Source organism: Stegodyphus dumicola, chromosome 3 (genome assembly GCF_044657685.1).
Source record: "Stegodyphus dumicola isolate Sdum_Otavi_A_Nest chromosome 3, ASM4465768v1".
Lineage (NCBI taxonomy): Eukaryota > Metazoa > Arthropoda > Arachnida > Araneae > Eresidae > Stegodyphus > Stegodyphus dumicola.
In genome coordinates, this window is record NC_140770.1 from 106,787,259 (window position 1) to 106,805,495 (window position 18,237).

Here is an 18,237-nt window from a genome sequence, read left to right on the forward strand (position 1 = left end):
TCGTGATTGAATTCCTTTTGCTACAATTTTGCAACCTGTACCTAATGGATTCAAATGTGAAATGTTCTAGAAATTTCAAGCATAAACATTTCCAGTGGTGTTTTGGCTTAATAAGCAGTACATTTGGATTTCAATTCACTCTTTTCGGTAGAACTTTATCTATCCACTCCACAATTTTCTCAAACTGACATTTAAAATAAAATGTCTAAAATTACTAATTACGAATAAAAAATGGCAGTATAAGAAAATGTAAGCAATATTATATAAAGTTTACTACGAGAAATTGTACTAGCTTGGAAGCAGAAGTAGCAGCCATTTTTCAAATAGCAATGCTTTACTTAGTGATGTTATACAGCCATCTATGACCGACAGTTGAAAGTTCTAATAATATAGAATGAATAAAGACAGGAATGGAATCTGTTAAGGTATTTACAGAAGAATAAACAAATTAAAACTTTTGTCTGCTAAAGTGGACATGATGCAATAAAAGGGTCAACATTAAAAGAAAAATAAGGGCACTTAAAAGTATGCCTTTTCATTCACAAAAGTAAAAATGCAGTATTTGTTTTTTCAACAAATTCAGAAGGCTCAGTTTTATTTAAATGATGTAGCATAATTTGGAGTAAGATACTAGCAACTGCAATGGAGTTATAAATCCACCTCGAAACTTCAAAATGCAATATATACAGAAAAAGAGGTCATTTACCAAAATAAGGAGAACCTGAACACATCCAAAGACAAAAAGCAGAATAACAATTAATCCATAATATTATAAAGGAGAATCTTTTCCTAAATGAAATAGCAAAATACTTTGTGTATTGCTAAAATAATTTCTGCACTAAGGATTTTCAAATTATATATAATGAATGAGCAAAGGTGAAGAACAGATGAAAGGATAACCAAGACAAGAATGAAGATAACAGAACTGTATTATCATGTTCTGGATGCAGTGACTTGAATGAAGAGAACAAGATTTCCTAACATGCAACAAAATATTAACATGGCGGTTCTTGTTGATCTACATATATATATATAATTCTTACAAACATATTTTTAACTCAGCAGAGCTCTCTGAGATTATTGTATACATAAAATTAGTAAGCTATTTAAATTATCAAAAAATATTTTACCTATTGATAATATCAGTAAGTTCTATAATACGATCTTCAGGTGTCTTTATCATATCTGATAAAGTTTTTGTGTGATACCAATAAAGGCTTGGATCTCTTTCCGATGATATAGCATTCAAGCAATTTATATAACCTTTACCATACCATGGTGATCCTTGATTAGCATGCTTAAGAGTATTTATCACAGTAACAGCTTCTACTAAATCTCCACCATATATAGGACAAGCACTGCACCTTCGGTTATTTATTCTTGCAAGAGATCTGAGATTTTCCTTCCTTGCTTCTTCTTTTGCTAAGGCCAAAGACTCCTACAAAGGAAAACTAACTACATAAAAATCCCAAAATAAATTATACAAAACATTAAACTAAAAGGCATAAAAACTAAATAATTAATAAGGCAATATTTCAAACAGATTTTTTGGGGGGAGATTGGATTGGTGGGCTTTATGGCGCACAACTTAGAGAGGTTATAAGCGCCAGACACATGTTGATAATACACAAACAATTAAAATTAAGTACAATTACACATTTAAAACAACAGAAGTAATAAAATAATGAATATTGAAATGATGTTACTCACGATTTATATAAAAATATGAAATGTGAAGCAGGTATAAAATCTTAAAACATGACACATTAAAATACAAAGATATAATCAAATTAGATGATAAAAGCCAGTTTTTTAAAAGTACTCAAATAAATAAGCATTCACCTCTTTCCCAATAACTAGGTCAAGAGGCAAGTAAGAGTCATTAAAATACTTTAAACGAAGTGTATTAAAATACAAGCAGTCAATTAAAAAGTGATGCACTGTCAGAACACTCCCACAGTAAGAACAAACAAGTTCACTCTTGGCATTCAAAAGGTAGCTATGTGTGACACAAGAGTGATCAACATGAAGATAGTTTAAAATTACTTCCTTCCTTTGGTTTCGTATGGAGTCCTAATGCTCAACGACAAGTTTCACGCTTTGAAGTTTATTGAGGACCTGAGCACCCCACAATAGCCGCCACTTTTCTAGGATTTTTATCGATAACCTTCTTAATATTCGTCACAGGAAAATGCTGGCTGCACAAATCAACAGCAGATTTGGCTGTGACGTCTTCCCTGATAACAAGGTGGTTGGGAACCCAGCAGTACAGAACATCGTAACCATGCTTTTGTAAGTTTAAAGTTAACTTGAGAATATCTACGACTACAGGACTGTAAGTGCTTAAGTTTTCAACGCACTGTACGAGTTATATTAACTTATGTTAAGACTAAGGAAGGGTGGTGTAAACTTCTGCCCTTCACGTGGTCTCCAATTACAAGTCCCATCACAACATGACCAGTTGACTTGGATCCATCTGTATATATGGGAACATAACTGCTATATTTATGCCTGTGCTCAGCAAAAAGTTGCCTGTAGTCATTAATGTTTGTTTTAACGGGACGGTGGAAACATCAAGATGGATTTCTGTATTTTCCCAAGGTGGGATTTCAAAATGCGGTACTGCTTGGGGGAGATACCAGACAGGGAGAGATCCTCAATCAGAGAATGAACTCTTAAAGAAAAAGAAGGCACAAAGGATCGTCGTGCTTCAAATAAAATGTCACAGACGTTATCAAGCAAACATAGCTTATTGGGATGGTTAGGTTGAGACAATATATTAAAATACTGCCAAAGAGATAATTCCTCATGCCTCATATTCAGTGATGGGTCATTACAGTCAACATAAAAACTCTGGAGAGGAGACGTCCTGAAAGTTCCAGAACAAATCCCCAGAGCTTGATGATGAACAGGATCATTTTAACAAAACTGAAGACCGAGCATATCCACAAACAACTGAACCATAGTATAGTCTAGAGCAGTGTGGTTCAACCTTTAGTTACTCGAAGGCCAATCAAATGTTAGTATAGAGAGTGAGGGCCAGATACATTAAAGAAAGAAAATGAATTACATATGAATCACTAGTTTAATATATCACTTTATTTTAGAGTTTAGAAATCAATGTAATCATTGGCACTGCTTTTTTGATACGAGTTTATCAATGTCCACTGTAATTTCAGTAAGGCAAAGTCTTAGGCTCGAGTCCAGTGAAGCACTTTCACACACATGTGTACAGCCAAACAGCGATAAAATTTGCAAAGTGAATTTATGCAGTTTGGAAAAACGTTCTTTAGAAATCAGTTTCCAGAAATGGTGAGTGACATTACACTTTTTAGTAAGGTAGAATGGATCAACTTGAAGATCACAAATTTCCATTTGAAGGTAGCAAGGCACTTCACTTACTTCAATCTCCATGGTGTTGTTTAACAATGAAAGTTTTGTTTTATGGGAGTCCAAATTCTGGAACTCTTTCTTGACATCGGTAATTATTTCATGAAACATACTAAAATTTGTGTCATTTTCTTCTTTCAGCTGCTGGCAAAATGGGAAGTGTGCCGTATTATTTGCCTTCAGTGTAACTTGCATTATTTTTTTTCAAAAGTCTTCAATTTGTCCATAAAGCTGGGATATATTTTGTTTTCTGCCTTGTAGTTTAAGTTTAAAGTATTTAGATGGAATGTTAAATCTCTCAGAAAAGCATGATTATTTAAAAACTTAATTTCTTCCAATTTTTCTTGTTACTCATGCCCAATATTTTCAAGGAAAGCAAGTATTTCATTCCACAAACCAAAAAAGCGGCCGAGCGGTAAAAGCTGCTGAACACTGGTAGTTTGGTCCAGGGTCCGTAATTGCCTCTCTACAAGTCTCATGTTTGCCCCTCCGCAGCTAATTCAAAGGTCATCAGCATCTAAAGATCCTCAAATTTTCTGTTCTTTTTCCAGAATCCATCTATCGATATTAACACTGATAAATTCCGAGTTTAATCGTAGCTGGACAAAAATTGGCAAGTAAACACAGTACAAGATAACTGATAGTTGGCATCCTACAAAAGAACACAATCTACAAGTCATCTCATAGTTGGCAGTCAATGTGTTAAATAGAAATCTTTCCCAATATTTATTTTACTTGAAACTTAAAGCATCTCTAATAATGAATACATTCCTGGATACTTTTAACATCCCCAAAGAGAATCACTGCCAACTTTAAGAAACACTTCCTTTAATGCCACACCACAATAGAAAATTCAATTATAAATAAATAGTAAATATAAAAAATAAATAAGATCATGTCTATTCCCCCCACATTCAGTCTTTCATAAAACAAACTATCAAAATACAGAAAGAACTTAAACAACTATACTCAGTAGTCCTTATTACATATTTGTTAAAAATTACCCTAATAGCATGAAAGAAATTTCAAGCATATTCCAAAATAATCTGAAAAGAAACTACTTAAAAGATTCTAATGAAGAAATACCACTTATATTCAACTACATACACAAATCTAGAGTAACCAAAAGTCTTCACATTTTTTTAAACAAATGCTGAAATATGCACGTGTTTCTCTTAACTCACCAAATAAAACAAAGAATTTTTTTTCTCAGCAGCATTATTACTTGATGTTTCTAATTTTGGTGCAGGTTTTGACAAAGAATGAACAACAGGAGTCTTTGTAGCTTGTAAATGATTTTGACTTGGAACATCTGCAGCTATGAAATAAAAATCAAAGACATACACCTTAAAATAACATTAAAGTTCATGTATAGCAATATGAATGAGTTCTCAAAAAATACAAATATCAGATAGATTAGCTTATATAATTACAATAATTCTTACACTAGAAAATTAAGAACCACCAGCAAAGTAAAAATATCGAAAAACCAAAGAAATAAAATATGGGGGGGTCGAGCTGATGAGACTGAATGAATGTTATAAACAAATGGATTGGATGGGGTTGAAGTCGGTACATTTGTTTTTCTGACCAGACAACAACACACTCAAATTAAATTTTATTAATTTCTGTTCTTCTCTTACATTAGCTTAATTACTGATGAACAAGCAATATGAAAAAATAATTCTTTGATATTGACAGTATGATGGAATTTTAATAGGTATTTCTCAGATGTCATTTTCTAAATTTATAATATAATTAACGGCATTCTCATTTCTTACAAGTAAAATTTTTAATTTCATAAACAGAGCATACAAAAATATAAACTTAGTTTCAATTATTTTATACTAAAACTGAGAATACTAATATATGACAATATAATATTCAACAAAATGAAAGCTCAAATAGCTGAAATATTTAAAAATTTTAGAAACCTCTTTTTGAGGGGGGAGGCCTGAAAGAGTAACAAATAACAGATTCACACGATTTGAAACATTATAAAGCATACTCAGAAAGTTTACACATTTTTGAAACGATTTTGATTTTTTCCATGAATTTAAATGCAATATCAGTTAGTTCTACACAGCCACCAGAGAGCATCACCTAATGCGCCTGTAGCGAGAGTGAGATAAATGAGAAGGATGACATATAGACAGATGTTGATTCCATGCGAAAGTGGTAACAAAAGAACTTTACAATTATAGTGAGCGCAAGTAGGCGCCGAGCAGCTATTTAAATACTAAAAGTGATGCACAACTGTATTTGTATATAAAAAGAGTGAGTTATTCTATTCAAATCCTGTCACTTTCTTTTATATTTCATTAAATGTTTTGTGGTGTGGAAGACATGCGGAATTGTTATTTACTTCATCTTCAACTCCCCACCCACATAAATATTAATTTTAAAATACGAAATGACTGGCATCAAATTGGAATAAGGTTTAATTACCGTCTAACACATTATAAATATTCTTTTCTTTTAAATGTCGCTGAAAAATAAACGAGGACTATATTTGTACGCTGTGTGATGACCAATACTCTTATTCAATTATTAAAAAAAGACGTGAAAAGCATGGTTTTAATATTTCGTAAAATAAGTGACATAACTAATATGAAAGAAAAGAAACTTCAAAGTTTACATTTGACTGGGAAAAAGGCAAAAAATGCATACCCAACAAAAGTATGTACAGCTCTTATTAAATCTAAAGCTGCATCTCATGTTTTAAAGGAAAATCCACCCCCCCCCAAAGAGCTATTGCAAAATCTTTAAATACCTCTGTAAGAAATATGAACAAAATTATAAAATTCAATTAAATAAAACAATCCAAGAAAAAAAAAAAAAAAAACCTGATTTTAATTACCTAACACCGAAGCATGCTTCTCTATGTTAAGACGATGTGCAGATTGCTATATGAAAATTACTTGGCAAGTCAGAAATGGACATATATAGTTACAATTGATGAAGCTTGGATATACTTATCTGATTGCAATAAAGACTAAATATATTGGTTCAGAGAAAACAAGGAAAGGTTTTCTAAAGGTTTTATGATTAATACTGGATTCTACTATAATGGAAACAGGGTTCGAACACATTTCTGCACACGGAAATTAAGTACTTTTAAGGACCATTAATGAAAAAATTTAAGGACCTATGAGCAAATGCGAACTGAATAAATTCAATTAAAAATATTATCTATGCCTGCATTTCACATTTATAATACCATCCTAAAAATAAAATAGATTCCTAAGTAGTATGTATTACTACTAAACATGAACTAATATTATAATTAATAAGTTTGAAAATAAAATAAACTTTAAGCAATTTATCAAGTAGCATTACATATTCTACACTTATAATACTTAAACATATTTGAAAGAAGTGACATTTATGTTTTACTAACAGTTAGCTTTATGTTGATTTTTTTTTTTTTTTTTTTTTTTTTTTTTTTTATGTCTCATATTGGTAACATACTTGGTCAATCAAGAGGTTTAGTAAATAGAAGGTAGATTTTATGTCAAACGGCATAGTGTTAAATGTTCATCTAAAGTGTCTTTCCCGCATTAGAAGGTGCCAGGGGTTCAACTTGCGAGAGAAATTAAAACCTTGTTTGTTTTTTTTAAATTCTTTTTTTGTAACCAGTAGATAGTTCGTTTTCGAATCCGTGTGATGGACGGATAAATTGATTCATACAGCCATGAGAGAAAGAGAGAGGCTGTACAAGAAAATGTATTTAAATATTAATTTTTTCCTTTTGAATGTTTTATGCAAATAAAATGTGATGTCAAGAAATATAATTGTGGTTTTTCTGCAAAGAAGATTACCAGCTGAAACATCATGTCTGATTCAACGATGCATCAGAAAAGGTAAATGAATTCTGTTCTTGTTTTTTAAATCAGTTATATAAATAGAACCTGCATACGACAGTGGATTCTGAAAACTTCGATCAACAGTAGTTGATTAATTATGTAATAGCATAAGCTAAAATGAGAAGTAAGATCATAATCAGCATGATTCATAACCAAAAGACTGAATGTTGTCACCGCTGCTGCTTGTTTAGAGCGAAGCAAGTCGTTTCAACGCAATATTTTTTTCCCGTATTTTTATTTATTTTTAGAATACATATGAAGTAATATGACTGATTTTTATTTATTGAATCAGCGATTGTTTGCATGCATATTTGAAATAAATGTATGTGTGTATATGTGTGAAGGTGTTCTAGATTTTTGTTTATGTTCCAGATTAGTGAGATGCCCCCTTGCCAACGTCAAGGCCCCGGGACACGAGGGAGGTTTTTTTTTAGTTACCGTAATTTCCAGAAGAAACACTCCGGTGTTTACGTGTTTAAAACTTAAATTTTCAGCGGGTGTGGCATTTAGGTGCACTAAAAATAAAATATTTCCTATGATGGTCATTGTACATAGTTTGGATGGCCTTGTCATTGTGCATAGACTGGTGCTGTTCCCACACAAAAGGCCAATCAGTTGCTTTTTGCGAACGCTATTTTGTTTACATTCTTTTCCTTGAATGGACCTACATGCCTTATTCACCCTATACGAGATCTCAGAACAATAACATTCTTCCCCTTTCAAATCAACATTGCCATCAGTTTGAATAGTCTCTCTCCTCTGCCATTCGATGAATCTTCCAGGACCCATCCTTTCCCCACTCCTGCTCTTTCTGCAATTTTTTCAAAGGCAGACACGACTCCACCTGCCTCGCAATAACGAACTGTGACGTATTTCCCCTTCAGCATGAATCTATTTTTTTAGCATTCTACCAGATACAGATCCCATCAGTTTCGGTACAAGTACTTGTTGGATAGTTTTTAAGTAAGAAGGGAGCAGAAATTTTTTTTAAATGTCACCTAAACGGCACAGAAGCTATACTGCTGGTTTTAAGCTTAATGTAATTTCACGTGATGAACAAATTGGAAATTGAGCAACAGCTCGAGAGTTTGAAGTGAACGAGAGATGTATTCGACGTTGGAAAACTGAAAAAGAACTTCTTAAAAATATGCCACAACAAAAACGAGCCAAAAGAAGTGGTACTGTAAAGTGACCGAATCTAGAGGACGACCTTGCAAACTGGATAAAGGAGCAACGAGTAAAGTAAATGGCAACTTTGACTGTAAAAATTTGCTTACAAGCAAAATTTATAGCAAAACGAATGAACATAAATGATTTCAAAGGAGGTGTAGCAGATTTATGAAAAGAAAAAATATTTCTGTGCATACTAGAACAACAGTCGGGCAACAATTACCAATGGACTGGCAGGATAAAAAGTCATCTTTTCTAAAATATGTGACATATTATAGACAAAAAAAAAAAAAAAAAAAAAAAAAACTTCTTCGATCACAGATAATAAACATGGATGAAACGCTGTTAGCTTTCGACTCTCAAGCAAACAGAACTGTTGATGAAACTGGTTCAAAAACTGTATCTGTGCTTATGACGGGGCATGAAAGAACGTCATTTACATGTGTGTTAGCTTGTGCCGCGAACGGTGACAAGCTAAAGCCGATGATCATTTTTAAACGAAAAACTATTCCGAAGGGAGATTTTCCTAATGACGTAATTATTTGTGCAAACGAGAACGGCTGGATGTGCGAAACAATCATGCATGAGTGGCTACAAAAAGTTTGGCAGTGTCGTATGGGATCTTTTTTCCAACCAAAAGGGTTATTGATAATGGATTCCATGCGTGCTCATTTACTTGAGTCAGTGAAAACCAGATGTCAAAAATTGTCTGCGACCAAAGCAATAATTCCTGGTGGTTTGACAAAAATCTTACAACCGTTAGATTTGTCAGGTAATAAATCCTTCAAAGTTGAAGTCCGAAAGCGGTGGGAGTGTTGGATGAGTGAAGGATTGCATATGTATACCAAAAGCGGCAAAATGTGTAGAGCATCTTATGAAGAAGTTGCAAATTGCGTGGAAATCGGTAAAAACATCGTCAATAATAGCAGGGTTCAAAGTAGCTGAAATTATATCCTTAAATAAAGAGACTGTAAACCAAGAGGATGAATGTGACGATCTGGAAGACTTAGGTCAGGATTTACTAAATCTTTTTAATTCAGATAGTGAAGAATCAGATTTTGATGTCTTCATATGATGTATAATTTGCTGTAAGTAAAATTTAAAATTTCCTTTTGTCATCCAAATTTAATATTTCGTTATTGTTACATTTTTTATAATATAGTCTGAGTATTACAAATATGGACTTCTTTAGTGGGTAAATATAACTATAAACGTGAAGGTAAATATATTTTCCACATTTCTTACCTTTAATTTATTTTTGAGTTATGGTTTCATTTCATGCATTTTTCTTAACTGGTATGTCATATATCAGGACTTAGGTTAAGATTTTGCACGCGATGGCCATAAGGCCCACGATGATGTCACGTGCAATTTAATCTATTGTAGCATTTCTGTGTAATTTAAATTTTTCCCCGCCATTTTTCTCGAGTGAGGCGTTTACGCTGATGCGGACTTTCTTCCGGAAATTACGGTATTTATTTCACAAAACAGCATCAAAAAGGCAAAATACACAAATGGTAAATAAACATATGGTTGCAAAGTAGTTATATTATATTGCAGACAAATATAATTACAGATAAATAAGATTACATCACAGAACTGTTATTATACTAATCCATTGCAAAATTATGCGCCACACCTTTCAAGTATTCCATTATTTCTCGATTTTCAAAATCTTCAACTATTACTTTAATTATCATATTAGCTCGCAGATACCTATTCCGCTTGTGCGGTGGTTCATCTCCACGTACAAATTGTTCATAACATTGATCAATTGATTTTTGAACACGCCTGAGACCATCTATGAATTCCCATAATGTAAGGTGTGAAACACCAAATGATGATGACACCAAATTTATTTGAATGAGGATGCAAGCTTATTCTAAAAATAAATAAAAATACGAAAAGTATGGCGTCAAACAAAAGCAAAAAAGTATGGCGTCGAAACGACCTCGTGTCGAAATGCTGACATCGAACTGACCTGTACCGGTTTAGAGAGAGACCTGCTGATTAGCAAAAAACCTGGAAGGCCTGATGCAGGCACGATTGGCAAGTGTTGAAATTTGGTTATGTTTAATGTAGCTAGTTTTGGAGGTTCGTGTAGAGTTCCAGGGACTGTAACCCTGTTGATATACTTTAAGGTTCCAATAAGCCATTAAAGCACCAGAGGCAATAAACTGTTTTGTATTATTTTAAGTCTCACTAGACGCAAAGAATATGTTTTACTTGAATCTTTATATTTTATCTTGTGACCACAGTAAGTATTAATGAAAGGCAATAATTCGCTTTAATATGTAAAGATAATTTTTAAGGGTAAGCAATTATAAATAATTAAATTAGGTAGTTTGATAACCTTAGTCATTATGGATTACAGGGCCATTATTAAATTTTATTTTTTTTTAACAACATTTGTTAAAAAGCCCTATTAAAATCAAAATCTAATAACATTTCACAGTTTAAAATACATGTAATTTATGACATTGATTCTTAAACGATATTAGGATAATTACACATTAAAAGCTACAAAACATTTATGTTTTATAACAACAACACTCAACAAAATACTTATTCATCATTTTAACATTTTGACTAGTTTATAACGATTTCCTTCTCTTTAAGAATCTTTTCTAACAATTAGAGATTTGTCTCAATATGCAAACCAATGCTCTCACCTCTCCACAATGTACCTATGAGGGTTTACTTGATCTCGTAAAAATTAAATAGTCGAAAACCCTCGACAGATATGAATCAAATTATAGCTGTGTCTGAAAGTAACTACAATATCAGACAAAGGTTTAAATAAGACTTTTATTTAAAAAGAACTTAAAACATAAAGGCATCTTCTGATGCTAACAGAATCAATTACACCTCACGGTGACGTAATTAAACAAGAACAATTAACAAGAAGTAATTAAACAAGAAATTCAAATCAAAAATGTGGACTAGTAGTCAAAAATTATACAACTTAATCTACCTCAGTAATACCAACATATGAGGAAACAGAAATGGGAAATTATATTAAAGGCTGAAATCATAAACAATTGGGTAATTTACATAATAATAACTCCACATATTTTTTAAGAATAATTTTCTTTATGTGCTCAGTTTCTTCAACACGTTTCCTTTTCATTTTAGAATTTTTGGATTTAATTAAGGATTTCTATTATCCTAAAAAACAATAAATGCATTTAGAATGTATAGAAAAAGTGGCTAATTTTATTTTAGCAATATGAACATTCAGAATAAAGATGAAATATATAGGTAAAGGGCGGTTAGAAAGCTAGTGTGGCAGAAGTTTTAGAATTTAGAACAGGCATTGGAAGCAGAATTTAGGATCCACAGTTGCATCAGGTAGGAAAATGCCTAGTGCCAGCTATGTGTATAATGCATTAAGACACATTAGTTGAATCTTTTAAATTGTAAGTTTTCAATTTCTTTATTAATAAAAAAACCCTTTCTATAATGCCTGCCAAGGGGTAAGATTAGAAGCATTTTTGATATTTTCCATGCTTGAGTCTAGTGAAAAGTAGAGAAAGTAAAGGGAAGAGAAACACGCTAAAAGATTCTAGCATCAGAAGTTAAACATTCAACTATTTTGTTTTCATTGTTCTTCCAAACATTCTCTAAAAAGTAAGAAATTATGTGTTATACCATGGAGACATTTTAAATTTTGTCACATATTTCTCGAATCTTCTAGAGTCGTGGGTCTATAAATCTTGCCTTCAAATCCTTCTAAACCTTCCAAGCTTCAATGTTTAAAATCTTAAAGAAACATTATCAACACCAATTCTGTAACAACAAAAAGCCAGCAATATTTTGGAAAAAAAAAGAGGAGGGAAAAGGTGTAAAATTAATTTTATAGAGAAAACTGATGCATATGAGGGAATTACAAAGGAAAAACTCTTATTATGAAAAAATTAAATCATTTTTAATTATTTACATAGATAATTTTGCTTTAGCTAAGAGCTGTTTCATAAATTGTGCTTTAGAGCATTTTATCTTGTTTATTTTTCAGACTCAGAATATTGTATAATAAGTTGCCAAAATGAAACTTTATAATATGACAGCGAAAAATAAAAATGTTTTTTTAATGTTATTTTTTAAATATAATTTCAATATACTACCATTATTTTAATGAAATTTATCAAGGTTATGATGTTTTAAAAAAATCGTCGAAAAATTCTCAGATCTCGGAATTAAAAATTTTTATAGAAACTGATCTTAAAATCGCCAAAATGTTGATAAGTCATCAAGTTGTTTGAAAGCTCTTTAGCAGAAAAAGTGAATTTCGAAATGCATACGTTTCACTTCTTGCTTAGAAACTTGAGTATCCCATCATTTATATTAGAAACAGAAACAGATTACAACCTATGAACCCATTCAAAAGACAACCATATATGTCAGTGAATCACCAAAAATATTCCTCCAAAATGCTAATCCACACTCAAAAGGCAGTTGTAAAAACAGACAGAAATTTCAAATGATTAAAATTAAGGACTTTTAATGACCAAAAATCGGTTCTGAAAAATCTAAGGACTCTTAAGGACCGTACGAACACTGGGAAAATAGAAAAGCATATCATAATTAATTCAGATTACTATCAGTAATATGTTTTAACACCTATTTAAAAGAAGAAATTCCATCTTTTTATCCTAACAATCTTCAGTGTGTTAAGTTCCATCAAGATAAGGCTTCAAGCCATTAAGCTTTGAATCCATCTACTGCTCTATTTTTTTGAAAAAATGAGAATTGAAGACAAAATTGAAACTATTCTCTTTAAATGCATCCCACCCAAGTCCCCTGATGTATCACCTAAGGATTACTATCCATTTGCACTTTTAAAACAAGCTCTTTATAAGCAGTATCCTAAAACTTTGGATGAACTCCGGAAGATTGTAAAGGAGATGTGGAATAAAACCAACCTTGATCTTTGAAGAAAAGGATTTTTTATCTTGGAAATGAAGATGTGATATGATAAGTTCAACAAAAGGCTAATCAGATTGAACATGTTAGAAAATAAAATTTTGAAAATTGTTTACATACAAATCTTTGCAAAATCGTTACAAATTTATGGGTACACTCTTTGTATACAAGACTGCAAACTCAGACAAACAAACACTGTTGCCAAACAGTGTTAGTGCCAATAATGCATAAGCACATCATAATATAATCTTAATCTCCCCCCCCCCAATTTTATGTAAACCCAATCTAGTTTTTGGGAACAAAAATATAACTGATATTTATCTGTTTGTTATGTTTATTTATTTGTTTTTTGCTTACATTTTGAAAAAATATTAAACATGCCCTGTTTCAAATAAGTTACTTTATCTGAAAACAGATAAACTATCAGCACACCATGAAAAACTATAATGAGCTATTTCAGGATTTTATATGCTATAATTTGTATCTCTCAATTATCTAAAATAAAGAGTTATTATCTAAAATATGTTGTTTAAAACTTCTGCCTGAATGACTGACCAAGTTTTATGGTTTTATGGAATTTAATAAATATAACTAGGCATTTTACTTTCATATGTTTAAGGCCAACGAAGATACATTGGCTTATATGTTTGGAATGCATTCCCATCCTCGAAATCTTACATAATATTTCAGGTTATAAAATTAGACTATTATAGCATCAAGAAAGGTGTACATTAATGGGCACAATAATCTGCCTTTGTTTGAAAACAGATAAACAATGTTGATGCAACGTGAAAAATTTCCAGTTATTATTGAAGTTATATATAATGTCTGGAACTTGCATATCTCAATTACCTAACTAAATAAAGAACTATCATTCCTTTCAAAATCCTCCTTAAACGAATGACCCAATATAGGTGAAATTTTTTCCAATTTTAATGGTTGATAGGATTTTATGAATGGAAACAATCTGCTACTATGACCTACAGAAATATGTTGGCTTTTATATCTGAAATGCTCTCTTTTTTGAAATCTAATATGGCATTGTTAAACTGATATTACACACACACAACACACATATATATAAGATTGTTTTTATAATATTACACCAAAAATTTCTTCTTTCATCCATTAGGCATTTTACAGTGAACTGCATTTTTTATATGGTTAACTATCCAAAATTTTCCCGAGTGAGTAATGCATGCACTTACTGCCTCGGACGTAGTAGATATTTCCCAACCTTCCTCTCTAGAATCAAACACTGATTCTCCATCACCTGTTACAACCATTGTAGGAGCATGACGTATCATCGATAAGTGATAAGTTGAGACACTTAAAAAAGTACATTGCTGGGAAGAGTCCTTGTAATCAGCTCAAAGTTATACAAAATCACCACATAATACAGATATGAATTTACACTAGTTTTAGTATAAAATCTCCTGAGAGTCGTAGCTCTGCTGCATGTATTAGCTCTAGAATTACCAGAGTTATGCAAGTAAAATATGAATCCAAGGAACCATAACTAATTTAGTACGCCCTTCACAGTTTTGCCTTCATATGGCTTGTACTTAAGATGTGCATGGCTAACATTTTGGAAGGGGATGGCAGGATCTAACAGATAGATTTTTTACGTTCATAGAATGTTCAAGCTCAAAGCCTTGGTGATAATAACCTTAACTCTTAGTGATAGGGCATACCTTGGAAATATGATGGGAGCCCTGTCACTTTCTAAATAACTGAGTTTTTACAGTAATAATAAAAGGTAAAATTAAAATCCTTTCAAAGAGGAGTAGTAAGATACTATTCAAATCACTACAGAAAGAGAAAGATCACTGCAATTGTGACCAATCTCACTTTGTCCAGGTTATTACACATTTACAAGCATCAACGCCTTTTCCTTCATTTGAACTAACCAATTGTATCACAACACGTTGACAAAACCTTGCACAACCTCTTATTTAAAATTCTTATGTAACACATACAGAAGTATATTGAGGATAAAAATAAAATTTGCATTTAATATTAAATCATATTTAGGACTGTAAAAACAAATAATTATAACTTAATCATTTAACTCAAACAAACTAACAAGAGAACCAGTTGTTCAGATTAGCATTTAAAGAAATTATTACACATTAAACCAACAAGAATTTAAAAACGAATGCCCAGGCTGTTCCTCTTAAACATGGTCTTGTGTCCCCCCCCCAAAAGAAACACGGAGGTAAGAATGGGAGGAGGGGCCATTCCGCGCTAGAAGTGAAGCACTGCTTTGAAGCTTGGGTCACCAGACGGGGTGTTCTTTGTTTACATTCAGAAGCTCGCTTGACAAGATTCTGATAGTATTTCGACACACGACAGTTCCATAGAAATCGAAAAAGGGACACTCTCGCATGAAAGAAACATTCATAGTGTGATGGATAATAGCAATTCGTATAGTTTACTGACATTTACGCAAAAATCACATCTTGGTTATTTTTCGATAACTAACAACAGCGATTTTGATTATGAATTTGTTTTATAAAATTCTAAGCAGTTGCACTACAAAAATATAGATTTTAAGAAAATTGCTAAAAGAGATCTGCCAAAGTTTATTTTCTAGAAGATTTGAAAAGTTTGAAACTTGATGGCTAAATGTAAATATAAAATTATGTATGTTAAAATATTTGTAATTAGGCACATAGGTCAGATTAAGTTTTTATTAAATAGAGTAACGCATGCAAGGGCTATCTGCCTAAAGAGAGAGATGCCATCGTGGAGGAATTTTGAAGAAAAACTGACCTTTGAGTGGGTATTAAAAATAATACTTATAATTTTCATTCAAATTATATTCATATATATTTTTTATGTAAAACTTTCGGGTGTATGCTAAATTAGTGTAAATTACTTTACACGAAAAATATAGTGAATGCACAGAAATTAAAGATTTGCACATGCCGGAAATGATAAATAGGAAATATGTATGGGTATTTATGCATGTGCTTGCAAAAAGCATGTATCTGCCTTTGACAAAATATTTATAAAGAATTATTCCCTTTACATTTTATAATAACTCAGTTACAAGTTTTAAATAATACTTAAAAAAAAAAAAAAACTTATTTTATTCCCTTTCAGAAATGTTCAGAGAAAGTCCTAATAATTCTCTAATTTAAAATGAACCGAATAGAGCATTAATTATAAATTGACTTACATTTTTCGATTTAAAAGAAGCCAAAAAATCATGTCATATTTAAGAAAGTATTTTAGGAAAAAGCTCTATAAGTAGAAAAGAAATAATGCATAATTTTAATATTAATAATACAATAAACTTTGATCTTAATTTTTGTACCTTAACCGAATAAAATCGAATTACCTTAATTTTTTTTTCTAATGTAATTAACGAAAACTTGTGAAAATATTTCATTCAAATTAAACCATTCTGAGAAAACTGTCCTGTGAAAAGTATAGCATTTAATTCCGTTCAGAATGAAATGTTGTTTAAAAATATGTTGTTTTCACATACTTAGGACTCTGAAGTGTTGTAGAAAAAGAAAATATATACATTTATATGTATATTTGTGACGTAATTACAAAATATTTACACCCGAACGCGTCAAATCCCATAGAACTCAATGGTAAATGACCCAATGTTTTGGTCACCATGTAGGGATCACCGGTGCTTCAGAGCAGGGTACGGAGAAACTTGTTTAGGGCGACTCCTTCTTACTTCCATGAAAAGAAAGCAAGGTCTTATTCCACACAATTGTTTAGATAGCATGCCTACTTTGAGCACTCTTAAATTTTTTCACAGTTAACTTCTTGTTAGTTATCAGTCATGCAAGACAATCAAAGATCATCAGAGGAAACCAGCTGTCTGTACAGAACATGCAGTAACCACTGCACATCTAGAAATGAAATCACACTATAAGCTTATCAACTGCAACATAATGGCAACAATGCATATGTAATTAAAAGCTTTTACCTTAATTTCAAGTGAAATTATGACCAGGTTATTTCTAAACTAAACTAAAAAAAACTCAAGTGGTGCACAGCCCTATCGGGTCAAGGCCAGCAGTGCCCCAAAATCTGCTTTCTTGACAGTGTGCCCCTGGATGAGTAAGTAAATGCCCTGAACAAGTGGTTAGCTTGTCACAGGACCTCCAGTGTTTAGTCCCCAAGCGAATTTGAAACTCATTTTATCAATATCATTATTTATTTACTCATTAAAACTCTCTTCCTTATATTTACTTTAAACTTAACTGGCAAATAAGATAACCATACCTCATGAACTAACTTGCATGATTATTTTATTTGCAATAAACACCCTTGTATCTGATGGCGGGGAGATCCTAATCATATGAGGTTTTTTTCAATTTTCTCCTCCTGATCAAATGTATAATACATAGCTTGATATTTCGTTTCCACTCTTCTACTTAACAGATTTTGAGCCACTATTACATTACGCCTTTTATACTGTAGCAAGAAAGACAAGAAGGATAATTATTGTCATTGAAATACTAAGGACAAAGAAATTTAGCAAACACCTCAAAATAAAAAATAAAAAAAATGTATATTCAATCATAAAAAATGAATAGAATAATCCACAATATGAATCATGTTAACACAAATAAGCAATATATTACTGAACTTACGGAATGTGAAATTTAACTCCAATTGTGATCCTTTAAAAAAGTTTAAAGAAATCAAACATCAGTTTTAAATTCCTCACCCACTAAGAATCAGAAAAACAATCCTCTTTTCAAATCAGGTAAATAAGCCTCAGCATATTCTTTTCATTAAAAAAAAAGCAAGGAATCATTATTAAACTATTTTACTCATGCTATAAATTTAATATCTAATTATGTAAGTTGTAGTTAAGTAATGGCCCACCTATTTGTACAAAAGCTATGGTTTA

The 18,237-nt window shown here is 31.7% G+C and overlaps 1 protein-coding gene across 5 annotated transcripts in view; it reads right to left on the bottom strand.

The window, feature by feature from the left end:
- dom (domino helicase) overlaps window positions 1–18,237 on the bottom strand; it is a 220,359-nt gene that overhangs the window by 99,446 nt on the left and 102,676 nt on the right. For all 5 annotated transcript variants that reach the window (XM_085813136.1, XM_085813138.1, XM_085813137.1 and 2 more), the window contains 2 exons: window positions 4,575–4,708; window positions 1,131–1,438 (listed from right to left, as the gene is read on the bottom strand). In XM_085813136.1, coding sequence (XP_085669262.1) covers window positions 1,131–1,438; window positions 4,575–4,708 — 442 coding nt within the window. The remainder of the gene's footprint in view (window positions 1–1,130; window positions 1,439–4,574; window positions 4,709–18,237) is intronic.